General features: G+C 50.7%; 1 protein-coding gene across 2 annotated transcripts in view; it reads right to left on the bottom strand.

The window, feature by feature from the left end:
* The window catches only part of OSBPL10 (oxysterol binding protein like 10), a 292,172-nt gene that overhangs the window by 18,530 nt on the left and 257,873 nt on the right, over positions 1 to 15,769 (bottom strand). For both annotated transcript variants that reach the window (XM_036886119.2, XM_036886120.2), the window contains 2 exons: positions 12,251 to 12,400; positions 818 to 1,295 (listed from right to left, as the gene is read on the bottom strand). In XM_036886119.2, coding sequence (XP_036742014.2) covers positions 818 to 1,295; positions 12,251 to 12,400 — 628 coding nt within the window. The remainder of the gene's footprint in view (positions 1 to 817; positions 1,296 to 12,250; positions 12,401 to 15,769) is intronic.

The following is a 15,769-nucleotide window of genomic DNA, read 5'->3' as shown; positions in this document are numbered from 1 at the left end:
ACAAGTATCCACAGCTCCTGAGACAATGTCTGGCATCTAGCAGATACTCAATAAAAATGTGCTAAGTGAATGAAAGCTTTTCTTATTTCTCAGGGGTTAGAAGGGCTTCCAAGGAGCCATGTATTCCCTGGAATGGAAAGCCAGATTTTGTGTTGGATTTTTTTTTTCTGGGAATAGAGTCTATATAGCTTTAGAGTCTCAAGGGGATTTGGGACTGAAAAGACGTGGAGGAACTACTAACTGGACGCATGAATTCAACAAGGATATTACAGGTTTCTTTAAATGATGAATAAACTTCATTCATAGCTATCTGCTAAAATAGGAAAGTGAAATAAATCCACGAGTGGTATGATTACAGTGTTCTTGGCTCAGCATCTCTAGCACAGTCCAGAGATTTGCCTTGGGAATTTTTATGAGATTCTGAATAGGCAGCACTATCATCCACACTGTCTGTGAGCCAGGACACTGGTGAGAATGAATAAAAATGTGTTTTCACAGATTTGGAGCAAACGCTAATATTCACACACAGCTGAAAATAAAAGTGCGTAAGGAGGCCCACCACACGCAGAGCATGTGAAGAGCCAGGCAAGCAGCTGGCTAGGCAAACAGATGCACCCAGTCAGTCCATCACCTTGGCCCTCTGGAAAATACGCAGGACCTGGTCCCAAAATAATAAAACCAGTCCCTCTTTCCCACCACTCACCCATTTACCTCCAATTCCAAAACCGAATCAAAACAAACAGCTCCACACACAAACGCACTGATCGTTGCATCAGGTATACAAACATCACTGTGAGGGCCAAGCTCCATTGCTTACCTTCCCCAATCATAGAGACCCCAACGGACATGCCCATGAACTTGCTTTTGGTCCATATGTGAGTGTTGATGCACAGTCTCTTCTCCTTGCACTCACAGTAGAAGCAGGAGATGGGAGGGTGATGGGACACCTGCTCAGCCACAAACCTTAGTTTGTAGCTTTTAGAAGAGTCATCAGCCATCGGGGGTTCATGGCCGGTGGGAGAGTGGGGAGCAGTCCTCTTTGGCTTGACCCTGTCCTGGGGAACCTCCCAGGAGCAGTGGAACGTTTCCCCGATGATGGGGTTGTAGGGCTTCTTGGCCAAGGCCCCCTTGCGGCCCTCCTGGAAGGCTGTGAGATAATATTCCACAAAGCAAATGACTCTGTCCTCCGGTGTGGCACCGGCCGCGATGGCCAGCAGGAGGTCAGGGTGCGCCATGAAGTCGGCATACATCTCCAGCAAGGATCGCTTCTCCAGAATGAAAGTGGGAAGCACCACCTGCATCCAGAAGGAGACAGTCAGACAGGAAACCCTATGATCATACGCGGACAATGCAAAGGTAAAAATCAGGCTGCCAGCACCTCAAGCAAACACACGATGGCTGGAGCCAGGATGTTTTCTTAGAGATGTGAAGATAACAGCTTGGGAGGGCTAGCTCATATTCCCAGACACTGGGCACAACCAAGAGGGATGCACGGTGGGTTCCCACAAACATCGGAAGTGGGGTTGGCTGGTGTCACATCACAAGGGGTCCGGGCCAACCAGGACCCACCACCACCCCCAGGAGCGTCTCTTTGGAGGTCTCTGCTGAAGAGCCCTGTGTAAACCCTAATGTGATCAGTGCGGGGGCGGGCGGGAGGGGCCCCTGGCCTGGGTCGGCAGGAGGCAAGGCCAACTAGCAGGCCAGGGTCCACAGACCTGCCACGGAGGAGGGGGCCGTTTGTGCAGGTGCCTCGCAAGACTGGGCTGGAAGAAATGAACAGAGGTTACAGAGACGCAGGGAGGCACTTCACTCAGAATCCCTGGGTAAATGGACCCGCAGAGGGTCTCCCCTGGGTCTGTCACTGGCCTTGTTACTGAAGATAAGAAATCTGAATGGCTCTGTCAGGGACAAGAAAGAGAGACTCCTTACTGACCCACAGTGAATCTGTGGCCTCTCGGGTGCCATACATCTCCAGATGCCTGTAACCCCACAGTGAGGTCACTTAAAGCAAATAAAAGACCCTCTGAAACTGGCTGGAAAACAAGCAAATTATTATTACTGACACATGAAGGAAGTGCCCGTTTCCCACTGCTCTACAGCGACCCTAAAGTGACTTAGTTAAGGGTGTAAACATTCCACCCACTAGACAGCAAAACTCGGCTTGCTGTGACCTGGACCATCTCACGCTGCTCTTCCTTACATGGAGGCACGTGAGTCAAAGCAGGAGGGCGGCCTTGGTCTGCTGGCTCCTCCTCGACTCCCTCGGAGTAAGGGAAGAGGGGCACCCCAGTTCCAGGGAACTGGCTCCTTCCTTACTGGGCCAGCCACCCTCCTTCAGAGGGCCCAACTCCCAGGAGAGCACCGCAGAGGTGGAGGACCGGCACACACGGCAGCAGCCTGCCTCCAATCTGCTTGCTCAGCCCCTTCCTTGCAAAGGATGTAGATGCAATGGAAGAGAGACATCCCGACAGAAAGGGACAGACAGACAGGCAGACCTCAGATCAGCAGAGCACTGAGATTTCAGAGGAACTGGAGGAAGCCCAGCCCACTGGAGAGGCGAGGGTGGTATCTTTCTTAATGCTTTTCTATCTTTCATTTAAAAACTGTGTCAGAGGATTATGTTAAGCGAAAAAGCAGCCAAAGATAAGGTTAAACATGTAACACAATCATAAAAAGAACACAGATGTTAACATGTGCCTCTTAGTGATAGAACTGAGTGATTGTTACATTTTTTTCTGAGTATCTCTTTTTTTTTTTGCTTTTCTAATATATTGGAAGAATAAACAATATTTAGAAGACAAAATTGGGAATGTGGCTGCCCAAGGATCTGAGCTGGCCAAGCAAAAGCATATCCTAGTTCAGAACGGCCTTCCAGTGCCTCTGTTATTACTTCCCACTTCTCTTTGCGGGGACAGGTCACCATTTAACAGCCCCTGCTGTGCCCTCTGGGGTCTGCTCCTCCCATGAGGCTCACAGCCAGGTGGCTGCCTTCTCCCTGGTCTCCCACCCCACGGGTGGCTGGTGGCAGAGTAAAGAGGGGAGAAGAGAGAAGCCCCAGGCGCTGGCCACCTCCCCTGCTGCACCCCAGGGACTCCCCTAGGTGGGCTGGGCAGGTGGCCTGCAGGTGTGGGCAGCTGTGGAACCACCCCAGCAAGGAGGCCTAATCCAAAGGTCCTAACAGCTGGTCCCTCCCCAAACCACTCCATTTCCGCTCTCCCTTCCAGGGGGCGAGCCAGGGCAGGGGAAGGGCAGAACAGCTGAGGGTGGTCAGCCAGCAGGAGGTGTCCCGTGACCCTGACTCGCACCTGAACCCCACCCCGTGGCCCTGGCAACAACCGTGCCTCAGGACAAGAAGCGTCATGTCAATCCACGGTTGAGGCTATGCGGAGAGAACCGGCTACCACATTTTCTTTGGATATGGGCAACATATGTCCCAAGTATGAACTTTGGGAAAGGGCAACAATTTAAGGCATTTCTCCTACCCTAGCATTTCCAAACTCAGAAGCTAAAGAATTAAAACAAAATAAACAGGAAAAAGTTCCCCACTCACAACTCCAAATCATTGAACATCTGAACCAAAGGGGACCTTCAAGGTGATGGGCTTCAATGCCCTGGTCTCACAGGGGAGGAGGCAGAGACTGGGGGGTGAGAGGGGGCCAGGCCTAGGCTAGGAGCATGCAGGGGACCTCGGGGCCCCCGGACGCCACCCCAAACTCCTCACCATTGCTCCTGATGCATCATGATCACCTGCTCCTGGCCAATGAGAACATTTCTTTCCCTCAGTGGACCAGGGAAACAAGAGTCCACTGGACAGGAGACCTGGGTGGGCTGGGCCCCCAGCCACTGTCACTGATAGTGAGTGGGGGCAGGAAGTGGCCCAGAGAAAAGGGTGGGGCATGAGCCCCACCTTCCAGGCCTTTCTACTAATCCCAGAATGACAAGGCAATCCCACAGTCCTAACACTATTGTTAAAATTACCCATAGGAGGGGCCCCACCAGCAGTTCAGGGACACGCACAGCACCCTCTCCCTGGAAAAGCAGACCTGCCACTTTCTGCCAGGCCTCCCGCACTGCTCCTCCAACCAGCCTCCTCTTTCTAACATCTCTGAAAGAGATAAAGCAAGCCCAATCTGGCCCCACCCCACTCTAATCTCCCGGTGTCCCTCCCTTTCTGCCTGCAGTCTCCCCACAGGTACCCCCACCATGCATCCTTTTCCTGGCCTCTCCTGCCTAATCTAAGTGAGAGACAGCCACTCGGCTCTGGGTCACCCCCTCCACGGGGGCTTCTTTGGGGGCACCTGCTCCCCTTCTCCTCACCCTCACCCATGTCTCCACAGCGGCATCTCCACTGCCTTCTTTGCTCTTACCAATGCTGTAAGGTGCATTATGGGACAATTTGGAAAATTTTTACTATCAGCTGTATATGAAATGGTATAGCATCAAAGTTAAATTTCCCAAGTGTGACACATGCATCGTGTAGAATGTGCTTGTTGTTAGGAGAGCCCCACTGATGGGTGAAGGTGAGAACCGCCGTATCTTCAATGTACTCTGACATGGTTCACCAAAAAATAAACACATGCAAGTGTCCATGTAAGGCTGCAGAGGGCAGAGAGGGAGGCAGAAGAGACAGAGAGAGGCAGTGGAGGAGAGAGGGAAGAAGGGAGAAGAAATTAAAGGTGGCAAAATGTTAGCAACTGGCCAACAAAATGAAGGATGGGTGAGGTTCATTCACATGCTATCCTTGCAACTCTACTGTAGACTGGAAAAGGTACAACATAAAGCATTGGAGGAAAAAGTAAAAAGGCTCAAATAGGGATATAATACCTGAAAGCTTATCAATTTTCAAAGACATATCTCCCAAAATTAGAGTCAAGTAATGTGGTCTCACACATAATGGGCAGAACAAGTTCAAGCCTCTGCGTGTATTTGAGAATGACGCTGTGGCTTTATCAGAGCTTTATTATCTCTGCCAGTAGAATGCTGGCAGAGACAGAGGAGCACGGCGGGTGGTGGTTGAGGGGTCTGTTTCCCCTTCCATCTCTTGTTGGTACACCTTGTTTCAGTTGTGCAGAATATCAGATCAATGCCTTTTAAAACCAGCACCTCAAATACTCTGGGCAAGATATGCCTTTTATTAAAGTACATTTCCATTTCTCATATGATCTGCCTTTTTTTTTTAATGTTGACTTGGCAAATAAGTCACTTAATCATCTGTTCTTTAAGTGGTGGACACTGGAGATAAAAGCCAAGAAGTGGGGAACACTAACTGGGCTGTCTGTCTCCAACAGAGAGGAGAGTGATGGCCCAGCTGCTCAGACTGACGGCCTCCACATGGCCGGAATCGCTCTTGCGGATTTATGGAGCCATCAGTAAGGGCTGCCTTTTCTCCCATTAATGTAATTAAGACAATGGGCTCCTTTGGGGAAAGGAAGAGAAGAGAAGACCTGCACTCGGGCTCAGAGAACAATTCATTCCACTGAGAGCTGCATCCGTCTACAAGTAAATAACTGATCTTCAGATTGGACTCTCAGAACCTTGAAATAACCCACCACCCACTGACAAAGCCAAAAGGCCCCCAAGAAAAAGTAATGGCCCCTTCCCCCAAAGGGCACACAGCAGACCTCTGCAAAGGCAGGCCCAGAGCAGGTGCAGGCTTCCCCGAAGAAGCACCAGTCAACCTGACTACCCTGAGAATCCTCTACAAGATACTCTCCTCGCAGACCAGCAAACCCACCCAGCGCACATGAGCGCACGCGGAGAGAGGCCCAGACCACCTGCAAGGATCGATCGATGCACCCATAGAGGAAACAGAGGAAGCACGCAAAAGTCCAATCTCACAAAATAAAGAGGAGATAATTCACACGGCCAAAGATTCTTTACTGAGCCTACAGGCTGCTCCTCTGGGCTGCCTTAAAGGGCCAGCTCACTTCACACGCCTCGAACCAGCCTTGGAAGAGCCCAAAGGGCATTCATTAAAGCTGACTGGATGTGAAGAGTTTGAAATAAAATTTTACTTTTTCCAAGAAGACATTTTACTACATAAAGAGAGATAAACCCACTGAAATCAACTCCCGTGTCCCCACAGAGGCCCAGACCTCGGCCTGCAGAAGGGAGGCAGAAGCTACACGTGCACTTGGGCAAGTTCTTCTCACCCAGACTCAACCCGTCTGCTGTAAAATGGCACAGGAACATAAGAACATAAGAACACCCACCTTCTGGGTGCTCTGTGCGTGTTCAATGAGTGTGTAAGATTGGCCCAGTGCCCACCCAGTGCACAGTAAATGCTCGCTCTGCTGTACTCAGGGATCAGCACCCACATCTGGAGACACGGGGGAGATAAAGAGGAGGAGATAAGACACAACGTGTCACATAACATTTCACAGAAGCAAGTCTCCTAAGGACCAGAGCAGCCCTGGGGTCCAACTTTGAAGTTTCCGTAAATAATCAATCATTTGAGAAAAAGGAGGAAGTACCAGCAGCTTGCCACTCTCCCTCTGGGGTGCTAACCCGGCAAAGCCGAAGCCTGGGTTAACCCGGCTCCTCACCCTCTGCATGCCTCCTCGGCCTGCAGCTCAACGTTCCCGGAGAACACACAACGTACTGACTGGTCTCACTCTAAATTGGTGACCTAGAACCTTAAGTGCCCCCTGGCGGCACAGGAATCCTCACACCTGCTTCCTCTCCCAGGGAGGACCTCTGGCTGCCTGCCGTCCCCTCCCCCTCAAACCACTCACCACCCCTCCTCCAAGCTGGCAGCTGGTCGCCTGCTCCTTCTGTCACTGGGAAAGCCCAAGCCGTCCAGGAGAACACGCACCTGATCCGCTCAGCAGCAGCGGCCACCACGGCACTGAGCCCGCTCTGGGGATGGCTCCTGACGTCCCCACACATCGCTGCCCCTGCCTACAGAGCAACCCTGTGGGAAGGCACGGCTACCCCTCGTTTACAGTGAGGACGCAGGGCCCTCTCAGGTTAGGTAACTCAGCAGCCCAGCTCAGAGCCATGAGCTTAGCCTGGGGGCTCTCCTGCCAATTTCTGGAGGCTACGCCCTCTGCACTCCTGGTACCACAGTGACTGTCCTACCCCAGCAACCCTCCACCGTGCCCTCTGGACCCTGTGCCGTCTGGCTGCTCCAGCTCCCGCAGTCAACTCCCCTCGCTCCAAACCATCCCATCAGCATCCAAACAGCTCCAGAAACCACACCTCCGGACTCCAGATCTTCCTCCAGCTCCCACCCAGTTTTCTGCTCCCCTTTTACAGCAAACTTCCTGAAACAGCTGTCTTTCCTGCCTGTCACCACTTTTCTTCCTATTCCCCCTTGAGCCCACCCACTTGGACCTTGGCAAACACCCAAGCCAGCACCTCAGTCTCCTAGCACATCTTCCCTACCACCACCACCACCCTGCAGAGTCGGGATGTCCACTAGTCTCTATCACCCCGAGGGGAGCTCGGCCCCACCTCCTGGTTTGAACAACCTCTAGACAGTGTTGCTCTCAAACCCGTACCCGAGCCTCAAGCATAAGCCCGACTGCCTACGCGTCCTCTCTGCTCGGACCATAACAGATGGACATCTCAGACCTGACAGATCCAAGACGGATCCATGACACACACCTCCAACCTCTCCCCACAGTCTCCCCTCCTTGGTAAAGGGAGGAGCAGTCTGCTGCCCCAGAGGCTTCTGGGGCTGACACCCATGCATAGTCCCTTTCCCTTCAGTCCGGGCCGGGTCTGTGGCAGTTTGGAAGTGACACCATTCCAGTCCAGGGCCTTCGCCTTTGGAAGGCTTCCCAGCATCCACGTTTGCTCTCCTGGAAGCTTTGAGCCCCCTAAGGGGCCTGGCTAGGCAGCCAGGAGACACTGTGGGGAGAGACATGGAGGGAGAGAGGTCCCGGGGCTTCACAGAGGGAGAGAGGCGCAGCTGTCCCGGCCCGGCCGCTGCTGACAGGCGCCCACGTGACCGCGGGCAAGGCCGACAGCAGGACTGCCCAGCTGAGAACAGACGGGATGGTCATTTTAAGCCGCTATGTTTGGGCTGCTTACTTCCTCAGCAATAGGTATTGAAACAAATGGCAGCTCTAATTTTTATCATTCTTGTTGTTCAGGTCAGATTCTCAGAGCCAGTCTTTATTCTTTCCTTTACTGAATATTCCACATCCAATATGCAGACTCTCTGGACACCAACTTCTAAGCGTGACTGCTGCCCTGCCTCTCACCTCCTCCCTTCCCCCCCGCTTACCCCTGCGGCCTGCACCCACTCGCCCCATCCTACTTTACTCTCCACGCAAGAGTTAAAATAATCCTTTTTAAAAATACAAGTTTGCTAAACACTCCCCAGGGGCCACTCATCACGGAGAATTACATCCCAGGTGCAAGGACCTGTGAGGCCCTCTGAGCCCGCCTTGCTGTCTGGCCAACTGAACAAGCTGCCACCCACCAGGCTACTCTGACCCACTGCCCTGGCCTCCCTACTTATCCGCAAAGGCCAAACAAGGCCCAGGGACTCTGCACCCACTGCCCCCTCTGGCCAGCACATGCCTCCACCACATACAACCTGGCTGACCTCCTCACTCTAATCTGGCCTCTATGCCAGCGGTACCAGGAGAATCCATCCCACCCAGACCAGTTTACCTGCGTGCCCATCTGGCTGCCCCATGGCCTCCCACCTTCCCAGCACTGCCCTTCACACCACCGCCTCACTCTACTCTGTCCTTTTCAACCTCATTGTCTGTCCCCTCCCCTTACCCCTCAGGCTCCATGAGGACGTGGATTCTGTTCTGTTCACTACTGCACTCCCAGTGCCCAGAAGAGCACCCGGCAGGTATGGGGCTCAATAAACACATGCTCGTGAGTGAACCTGTGCATGACTCACTGCCCCCTTTCAGATCCCTGCAAACCAGGGCAAGTCAGTCCTAAACCTCCAAACTCACTGTATCCGGGGAGCCCTGCTCCCAGGAGCCGGGACGTGGCATAGCAGCTACCTCAGCTCTGCCTGAACACTGCTTCAAACCCTCCTAAAGTCTCCCACTGCCCTCAGGACCAAGCAGACCCTCCTTCCCTGGCCCACAAGGCCCTGCAGGCTCTTCCCCCACCACCAGCTCGAGGGTCAGCGGCACCACTCCGTAGCGCATTCTGTGCTGTGCTCAGCCGTACTGCCTTTCCCTCACCAGCTTTGTCCATGCTGTTCCCTCTGCCAGAACACTCTTCCTTGAGCTAATGCCCACTCATCCTCCAGGTTCAACCCAGATGCCCCTTCCTCAAAGAGCCCTTCTGTGGCACCCCATCTCTCTGGGTCCCTCCTTTCCTCTTGTCTTTTCTAAGCTGCCCACAATGTGCAGAAGTGTGGCAGGTTCCCCAGTGGGGGAGTTGCTGGCACCTTCAGGTTCTAGAGCCACAGCCAAGGTCAAGGGTGCAGACAGGAGGTCTGCTTCCGGAGGGAGGGCCGCTGCAGGCTTTGTGGGGCCCAGTGAACAATGACAATGCAAGGCCCCTCGTTCAAAATACTAAAAATTGCAAGTCAGCAAGAGCAGAACGTTAAACCAAGCAGAGGATGCTTCTGCTCATGAGGTGCTGTGGGACCCCACCGGTCACATGCCCATGAAACCAGCCCTGCCTGGGGACCATAGTCACGTGACCACGGCAAAATGCAGCGCCAGAGCTGCTGGACCACTGTGTTGTGTATCTGAAACCAATATAAGATTGTAAATAAATGATACTTCAATAAAAAATATATATATGAAGATAAAAAAATGCAGCACCAGATGCCCAGGTAGGGTGGTGGCAGGTGAATGCGTCAGTACCAGCCGCCGCCTCAAAGCTGGGGCAGCAACCGTTTTATGGAAAAGGACCAGAGCTCCATCCTGGAGTCAGGAAGGTTCTGCCTCTGGGGCACCTGCTCATCCTACACCCCTTTCGGGCTAAATTCTACCACTGCCGAGTTAGCACAAGCTTAAGTTAATGACACGGGTAACTGCCACAAAGAGGAAAGGGCACAATGAGGAAAGAGAACTTCACCAACCTTTTTATGAAGCAGGACAACAAATGCCAGAAACCCCGGGGAAAATAAGGACTCCCTCTTCCTCTCACAAGTATTTCAGCTTGTCAAATTTCCCCTTGGTGTTTGGCTAATAGCTTCTTCTCACTAAATAAGTCACTAAACTAGAAACTAGAAAAGTGTTTCTTTCAGATAGCCAACTGAGTATTGGATAAACACAATATTTGCTCTTACAGGAACAGACCATGGCTCCAGGAGCGCAAAGCAATTATATCCTAATAAATAATAATAGGGATGCAGCATTCTAAGGGCTTCTTTATTTTAAAACAGAGAGCCATCACATCACATCTCTAAGTAACATAGCCTCCCACAACACGGACCCCTCGTTTGTCACAGTGTCTCCACATCTGACCTGGACAATTTCAGTCACTCTGACGGTCTCTCTCTTGTATCATTCATGATTCTACCTCAGTGTTTTACAAATATTGCTCTAATATGATCCACAATGAGAGTATGTTTTGCATTGTGGCCCAGGACACATGTATTGAGAGAACTAGTATGAAAGTTTCACGCACTATGATATTTTCTATTGTATTTTATTTCACTGTTTAGAAATGACCATCCAACCCACTAAATTGGTTTTACCACCTATTAAATGGCTCAGGGCCCACACAGCCTGGAGATAGGATTTTAGACCATACTGGTGGATATCATTACCCACATTCTGTCCCCCAGATTTTAAACTCAAGCTCCATCTGAATTGTCTACACAATTCATAAGAATGAGACAGAGGTGGCTTTTTAAAAGTCAAGCATTTAAGTGATTCTCTAATAGAAAGGACATGAGGATTACACAGCTAGGAGGATGGACTTAAGGGAAGGCAGCATGACGTGCAGCGGACCCTCCCAGCGGCGGCCAGGCAGGCAGATCCCAGCACCGGAAGGAAGGAAGTGGCAAAGCCAGGAACTGTTCAGGGTCAGGCCTCCTCAAGACTGGCCCATATTTTGTTTAAAGTGCTGCAGTCTCCCAGAATACCAGGCATATTCACATTCAACACATAAAAGCATTCTAAAGTAAACATTTCTGTCATCTCTGCAGCTCCTATGTCTCTGTCCCCTGTGACCCATCAGTCACCATGTTGTCATCCTCCTCAAAGAAGCTCTCATGCCTACCCCTCCCCTGTCTCCAGCCTCCAGCCCAGGTTGAGGTGACCTGGGGAACCCAGACCCTTCGCTGCAGTCAAACAAGCCAGCTACCTTCAGGGTGGCCTCCACGGACTCCCACTGTTTCAAGCGTGCCCACGTTTTTCCAGCTGGACTTCAGAACCTAGAACTTCCACTGCCAACCCTCCCCTCGGGTCAGGTCTCCCCGACACAGTCACACCGCCAAGGCAGCACATCATGCGGGAGGAAGGATGAGGCTCTGTGCGGTCAGCATCAGGCTGAGGCTCTGCACGCTACCTCCAGTTCTCACGGCGCCCTTCCAGGGCAGATCCAGAGCATCCAGCTGGAGATGGAACCCAGGCACTTCCAACCGCCCCCGGGCCCCCAGTGGCACCATACAGCCCTTTGGCTATGTGCACAACTGCTCCTTCTGTTTGCCTCCAGAATGAAGGCACTGACCCACAATGAGGGAGGGTCCCTGCGGGCCCACCGACTTGCCCTCAGTGCCTAGGACACTGGGTTCTCTTGGAGACATTCCTCAGGGTGACTCGTGGCCAAGAGCAGCACCAAGAAGAGCTAGTCGCACTGTACCAGCCTGCAGGTTTGCTTCCTCCCATGTGGACGACGGGATGGGGTCACCCACAAGGCTGTCCTTAGGACACTAGCAGTTAAAACTGTGCACAGTGGCAGCAGGCCACATGAGGCACACAGCAGCCTTCCTCCTGCTTATCTCTCTGGCCAGTGTGCCCTGTCTGTCTCTGCACTTTTGGTTTTCTCTAGAACTCAGCAGAAAACAGAAATCCTACCCTGAATTTTCCTTATCATCTCATGTGCTTTTTCTGACCTTCTCCCTGCCCTGGTAGGGCATCAGCAACTCCAGAGAATCAAGTGCAAGGCTCCGGCTCCGACGATAAGCACTGATGTAAAAATATCCTTCCAAATTATACCTGGACTATCACTCTGGACTGCAGCTCTGGCCTGGCCCCCACTCCCTGCTCCCAACCTCACCACAGCAAACAAAAGCATGTGCAGAGGGGCTCGGAGCTAAAGGCAGAACCCACAGCCCCAGCCACAAACCCAGCGGGACGTGCCAACCTACCCTGGTCAGGTCCATGCCAAGTTTGAGCTGTGAGATGAGGTGCAGAATCACACTGCGCTGATCCTCCATGACACCCAGCTCTGTCTCTTCTGTGTCTTCAGTGTCGCTTCTCTCATCTTCGGACAAAACCAACTCAGGGCCAGAGTTTGGCTAAAATAAGACCATCAGTAAAAATCAGCAACTGGTCCAGCAGAAATTAGAAGCACAGTAAAACAAAGCCAAATGCTCAGCAACAACCAGTCCCACCCCAGGAAGAGTTAATAAACCAGTCCCATTGGCACAGGCAGATGATGTCTTTTTCGGGGTGCAGGCCTTGTAGGGGTGCCTTAGCCACTGTGCATGCCCTACATTCTCCCCACAATTCCCTCCTAGTGGAATTCTGGCCTAAGAACTTCCCCTGACAAGAAGCTTCCTGCTCTTCAAGAAATTTTATAATATAATGGTATGAGCCCCCGTATCTTGGCTACTCCCAAACAATATTCCCCTATTAAACTGCACAATTCAGGACAATTTCTATTCAATGTAAATTTTCTTGTTAATAAGCAAATATCAGATACCCCTGGGACTGGCTGAAATTGCCTTTTTTATGGGAATATTTCTTCTGAGATTATTTATTTCTACTCACATTGATTAATATTACTGTAGCAAGTGTTAAAAAGGGCTCAGAGTTGGCATTAATTTAGGGAGGGAGACAAAAATGAAAATTTAAGAAGAAACAAGTTTTATAATAATGCTGAGATTGGTGTTGGCCAACAGAGCCTGCTTTCTCTGATGCAAGCTTATTAATTCAATTGCTTGACTCCTAATTTTTCAAATTACATAGTTTAATGGGCAAGTTAATAAAAAAAAAAGTAGTGCACAGGAGAATACTAAGCAAAAAATTTTCCAATGTCCAACTATCAAGGACTCTGGCTGTAATTTAAACTTGTCCTCAGAATTCTGTTGAAAGAAGTAACCTTATTCACTATTCCACAATTACCTTTGTCCATATGGTACTTGTTTATATGGAAGCCAAAGCAGGCAGTACAAACATTATACAATTGTTTCTAACATATATAATGGATTCAATGTACAGAAATGCAGCTCCAAGATATTAAATACACAAAAATACAGACTTGCCCATCTATCCATGCAAAAACTCATGATTTATAAACCTCATTAGACAGAATCATCTAATTTTATCTGAAGGCACTTGCAACATGCAAAGGTTATTTGAATGAGCAAGGTGGTTGTAATTGTCTGGTCTAATATACTAATGTTGCTGGCATTCTTTACCAACACTCCAGGGAGGGGATATGGTGCTCCTCCCCTCTGTGGTAGGCATTTTTTAAAATCTCCATTGAAATAGACATTTTCCATAAACATCTCAAATTATCTCTGAATAACCCAATTCTGAAACCCACAGGGCTTTCCCCAAGCCCAAAGTTGAGTTTTCTCCATCATGTGCCTGGTTCTCTAGCTTCGCTGTATGTATGTTATTTGACATCACCAGAAAGTTGCTTTGCTAGAACATACTGAAATAACTGAGCACCCCTGCTCCTGAGCCCCCGATCCTGTCTCACTGAAGTATACACAGATGAGGGTGGAGGCATGGTGGCCTTGATCCTGCCCTGGGAAAGTGGGGAGGCAGTGGAGGAGCCTAGCACTTGCAGTCAGAGCCCAGGGGGCTACCCTGCCTCTCCTCCTAGACACCCATCTGCTGGGCACAAGGCCACGGCAGTTACGGGCTTGGATGGCAGATGCAAGGAATAGCAGGGCCCCTCCCTACCCGCCTGCACACCTGACTCTCCTTCTCCCTCCTCTGATTTTGACCAAGAAAGCAGGTGGCTGTCTCCTTTCACTGTGAGCCTACATTTCCCGGTGGGACGCCACTGACGTCAGAGAGCTGGGACACGATTCTCCCCCGAACAGCAAAGGTGCAGCTGTTTGCAGGGACCTGGTGGGCGGTAATCAGTAGAAGCAGACTTCCCCTTGACCCAGGGGCAGCTGGGGGCGGAAGACAGGGCAGTGTCCTGAGCATCTTGCTTTGAGAGGAAAAAGGACAATCAAAAACAACTCACACTCCCATCGTGCACCCAGCAGGTGGGAGCAGCAAGCCAAGTCCTTAAAAATCCAACAGGAAAGGTATCTACAATTTTAGTGCAATTATTCCTGCTTGAAATTAGTTGTCCTCACAAAGTACTCACTGCAAACTCAACAAATCAATAGCTCAAGTGAGACTGCCATAACCTTTATGAAACAAAGAATGACTCTTTCCTCTGAAAATGTGATTTCCCATTTGCCTGCAAGGCAGCACACAGGGAAATAAATCTCCATCCTTCCCACTCATTTACAGACCACCGGGGACCACGCCTCCTGCTGTCTGCCTTACTAGAAAATTAAACCCAGCTTGTCCCTGATTTCCAGTAGTCAGGAAGCCTCCGATAAGATCCTGCCACATGACACTAAGTACACACATTAATGAGGACACGAACCTCTGTAGCTCTTCCCACTTTAATCAACATCACATTTCCTCTGTGTCTGCTAATGCCTCCCTGAGACATGGGCTGAGGCAGAGAGAATTAAGGCTGATGTACAGACAGACCCCAGAAGCTGGCTCACTCCGGGCTCACTGGTGGCCCTGAAGTCCTGCCAAGGGAACGCAGGTCATGGGGAGCCCAACACATGTCCCCCTCATTGGCTCAGGCCCTCAGCAAAATGTGCAGTAAACACAAAGATCCAGCAGTATTTCTGTCTCCCATCTGTGCACTTGCCCTTTCTCTTACAGTATGATTAGCAAAAAATTCTCCTATCCAACCTCAAATAAATAACCAAGATTAAAAAAAAAGCTGGTGTCATTCATCACATTGTTAATGAACATCTTAGAGGAACACCCGCAATTCCGCCCACCCTGGATCTCAGTCCTTGGCAGAAAGGTGAGACCACCCTCTGGTGTGGGTCCAAAATGGGACAAGTGGAGAGAAAGGTGGGAGTATTCAACAGGTCAACTGGGTTTGGAAGAGGTCAACTGGGTTTGGAAGAGGTCAGCTGGCAACTAAACAGACTGGTCAGCATCCACAAAGCACTGTTAGCTGGCTCCACGAGAAATGTGGACTTAAGGAACCAGGCTTTGATGGCATTTCAAAGGCAGAAAAGCTTCCCTTTTAGGGTCAAGGGTTTGTGGGTTCTGCTACTTTGGTGGAAACCCAAAACATCAACAATGGTCACTGAATCTAAGTCTATTTTCCCTAAGCAGGCCCATGTGACCACCCACCTTCTTCCCCTCAAAGTTCTGCTCCCCTCCTTGGTATCCCTGCCTGCCCACTCCCTGTAATCTCTCTGGATTTCTACCTGTAAAGCAATGACAACTGTCTTGAGGTGATCAAAGGTTGCAGGACAGTGTCTCACCATCTCAGAAGAAGACCAAATATGAGAAATGGCTTAGAATGCCAAGAAAATTCATAAAGCAAGAGGACTCTTCCAATCCCCCACCCCCCAGAGATCTCTGCAAATGAGCCATAAAAATGTATGCAAAGTTGA

The sequence above is a fragment of the Manis pentadactyla genome, chromosome 14 (genome assembly GCF_030020395.1).
Source record: "Manis pentadactyla isolate mManPen7 chromosome 14, mManPen7.hap1, whole genome shotgun sequence".
In the NCBI taxonomy this organism is placed as follows: domain Eukaryota; kingdom Metazoa; phylum Chordata; class Mammalia; order Pholidota; family Manidae; genus Manis; species Manis pentadactyla.
The sequence above is the reverse complement of the archived record's forward strand: the minus strand, read 5'-3'. Positions and strand labels throughout refer to the sequence as shown.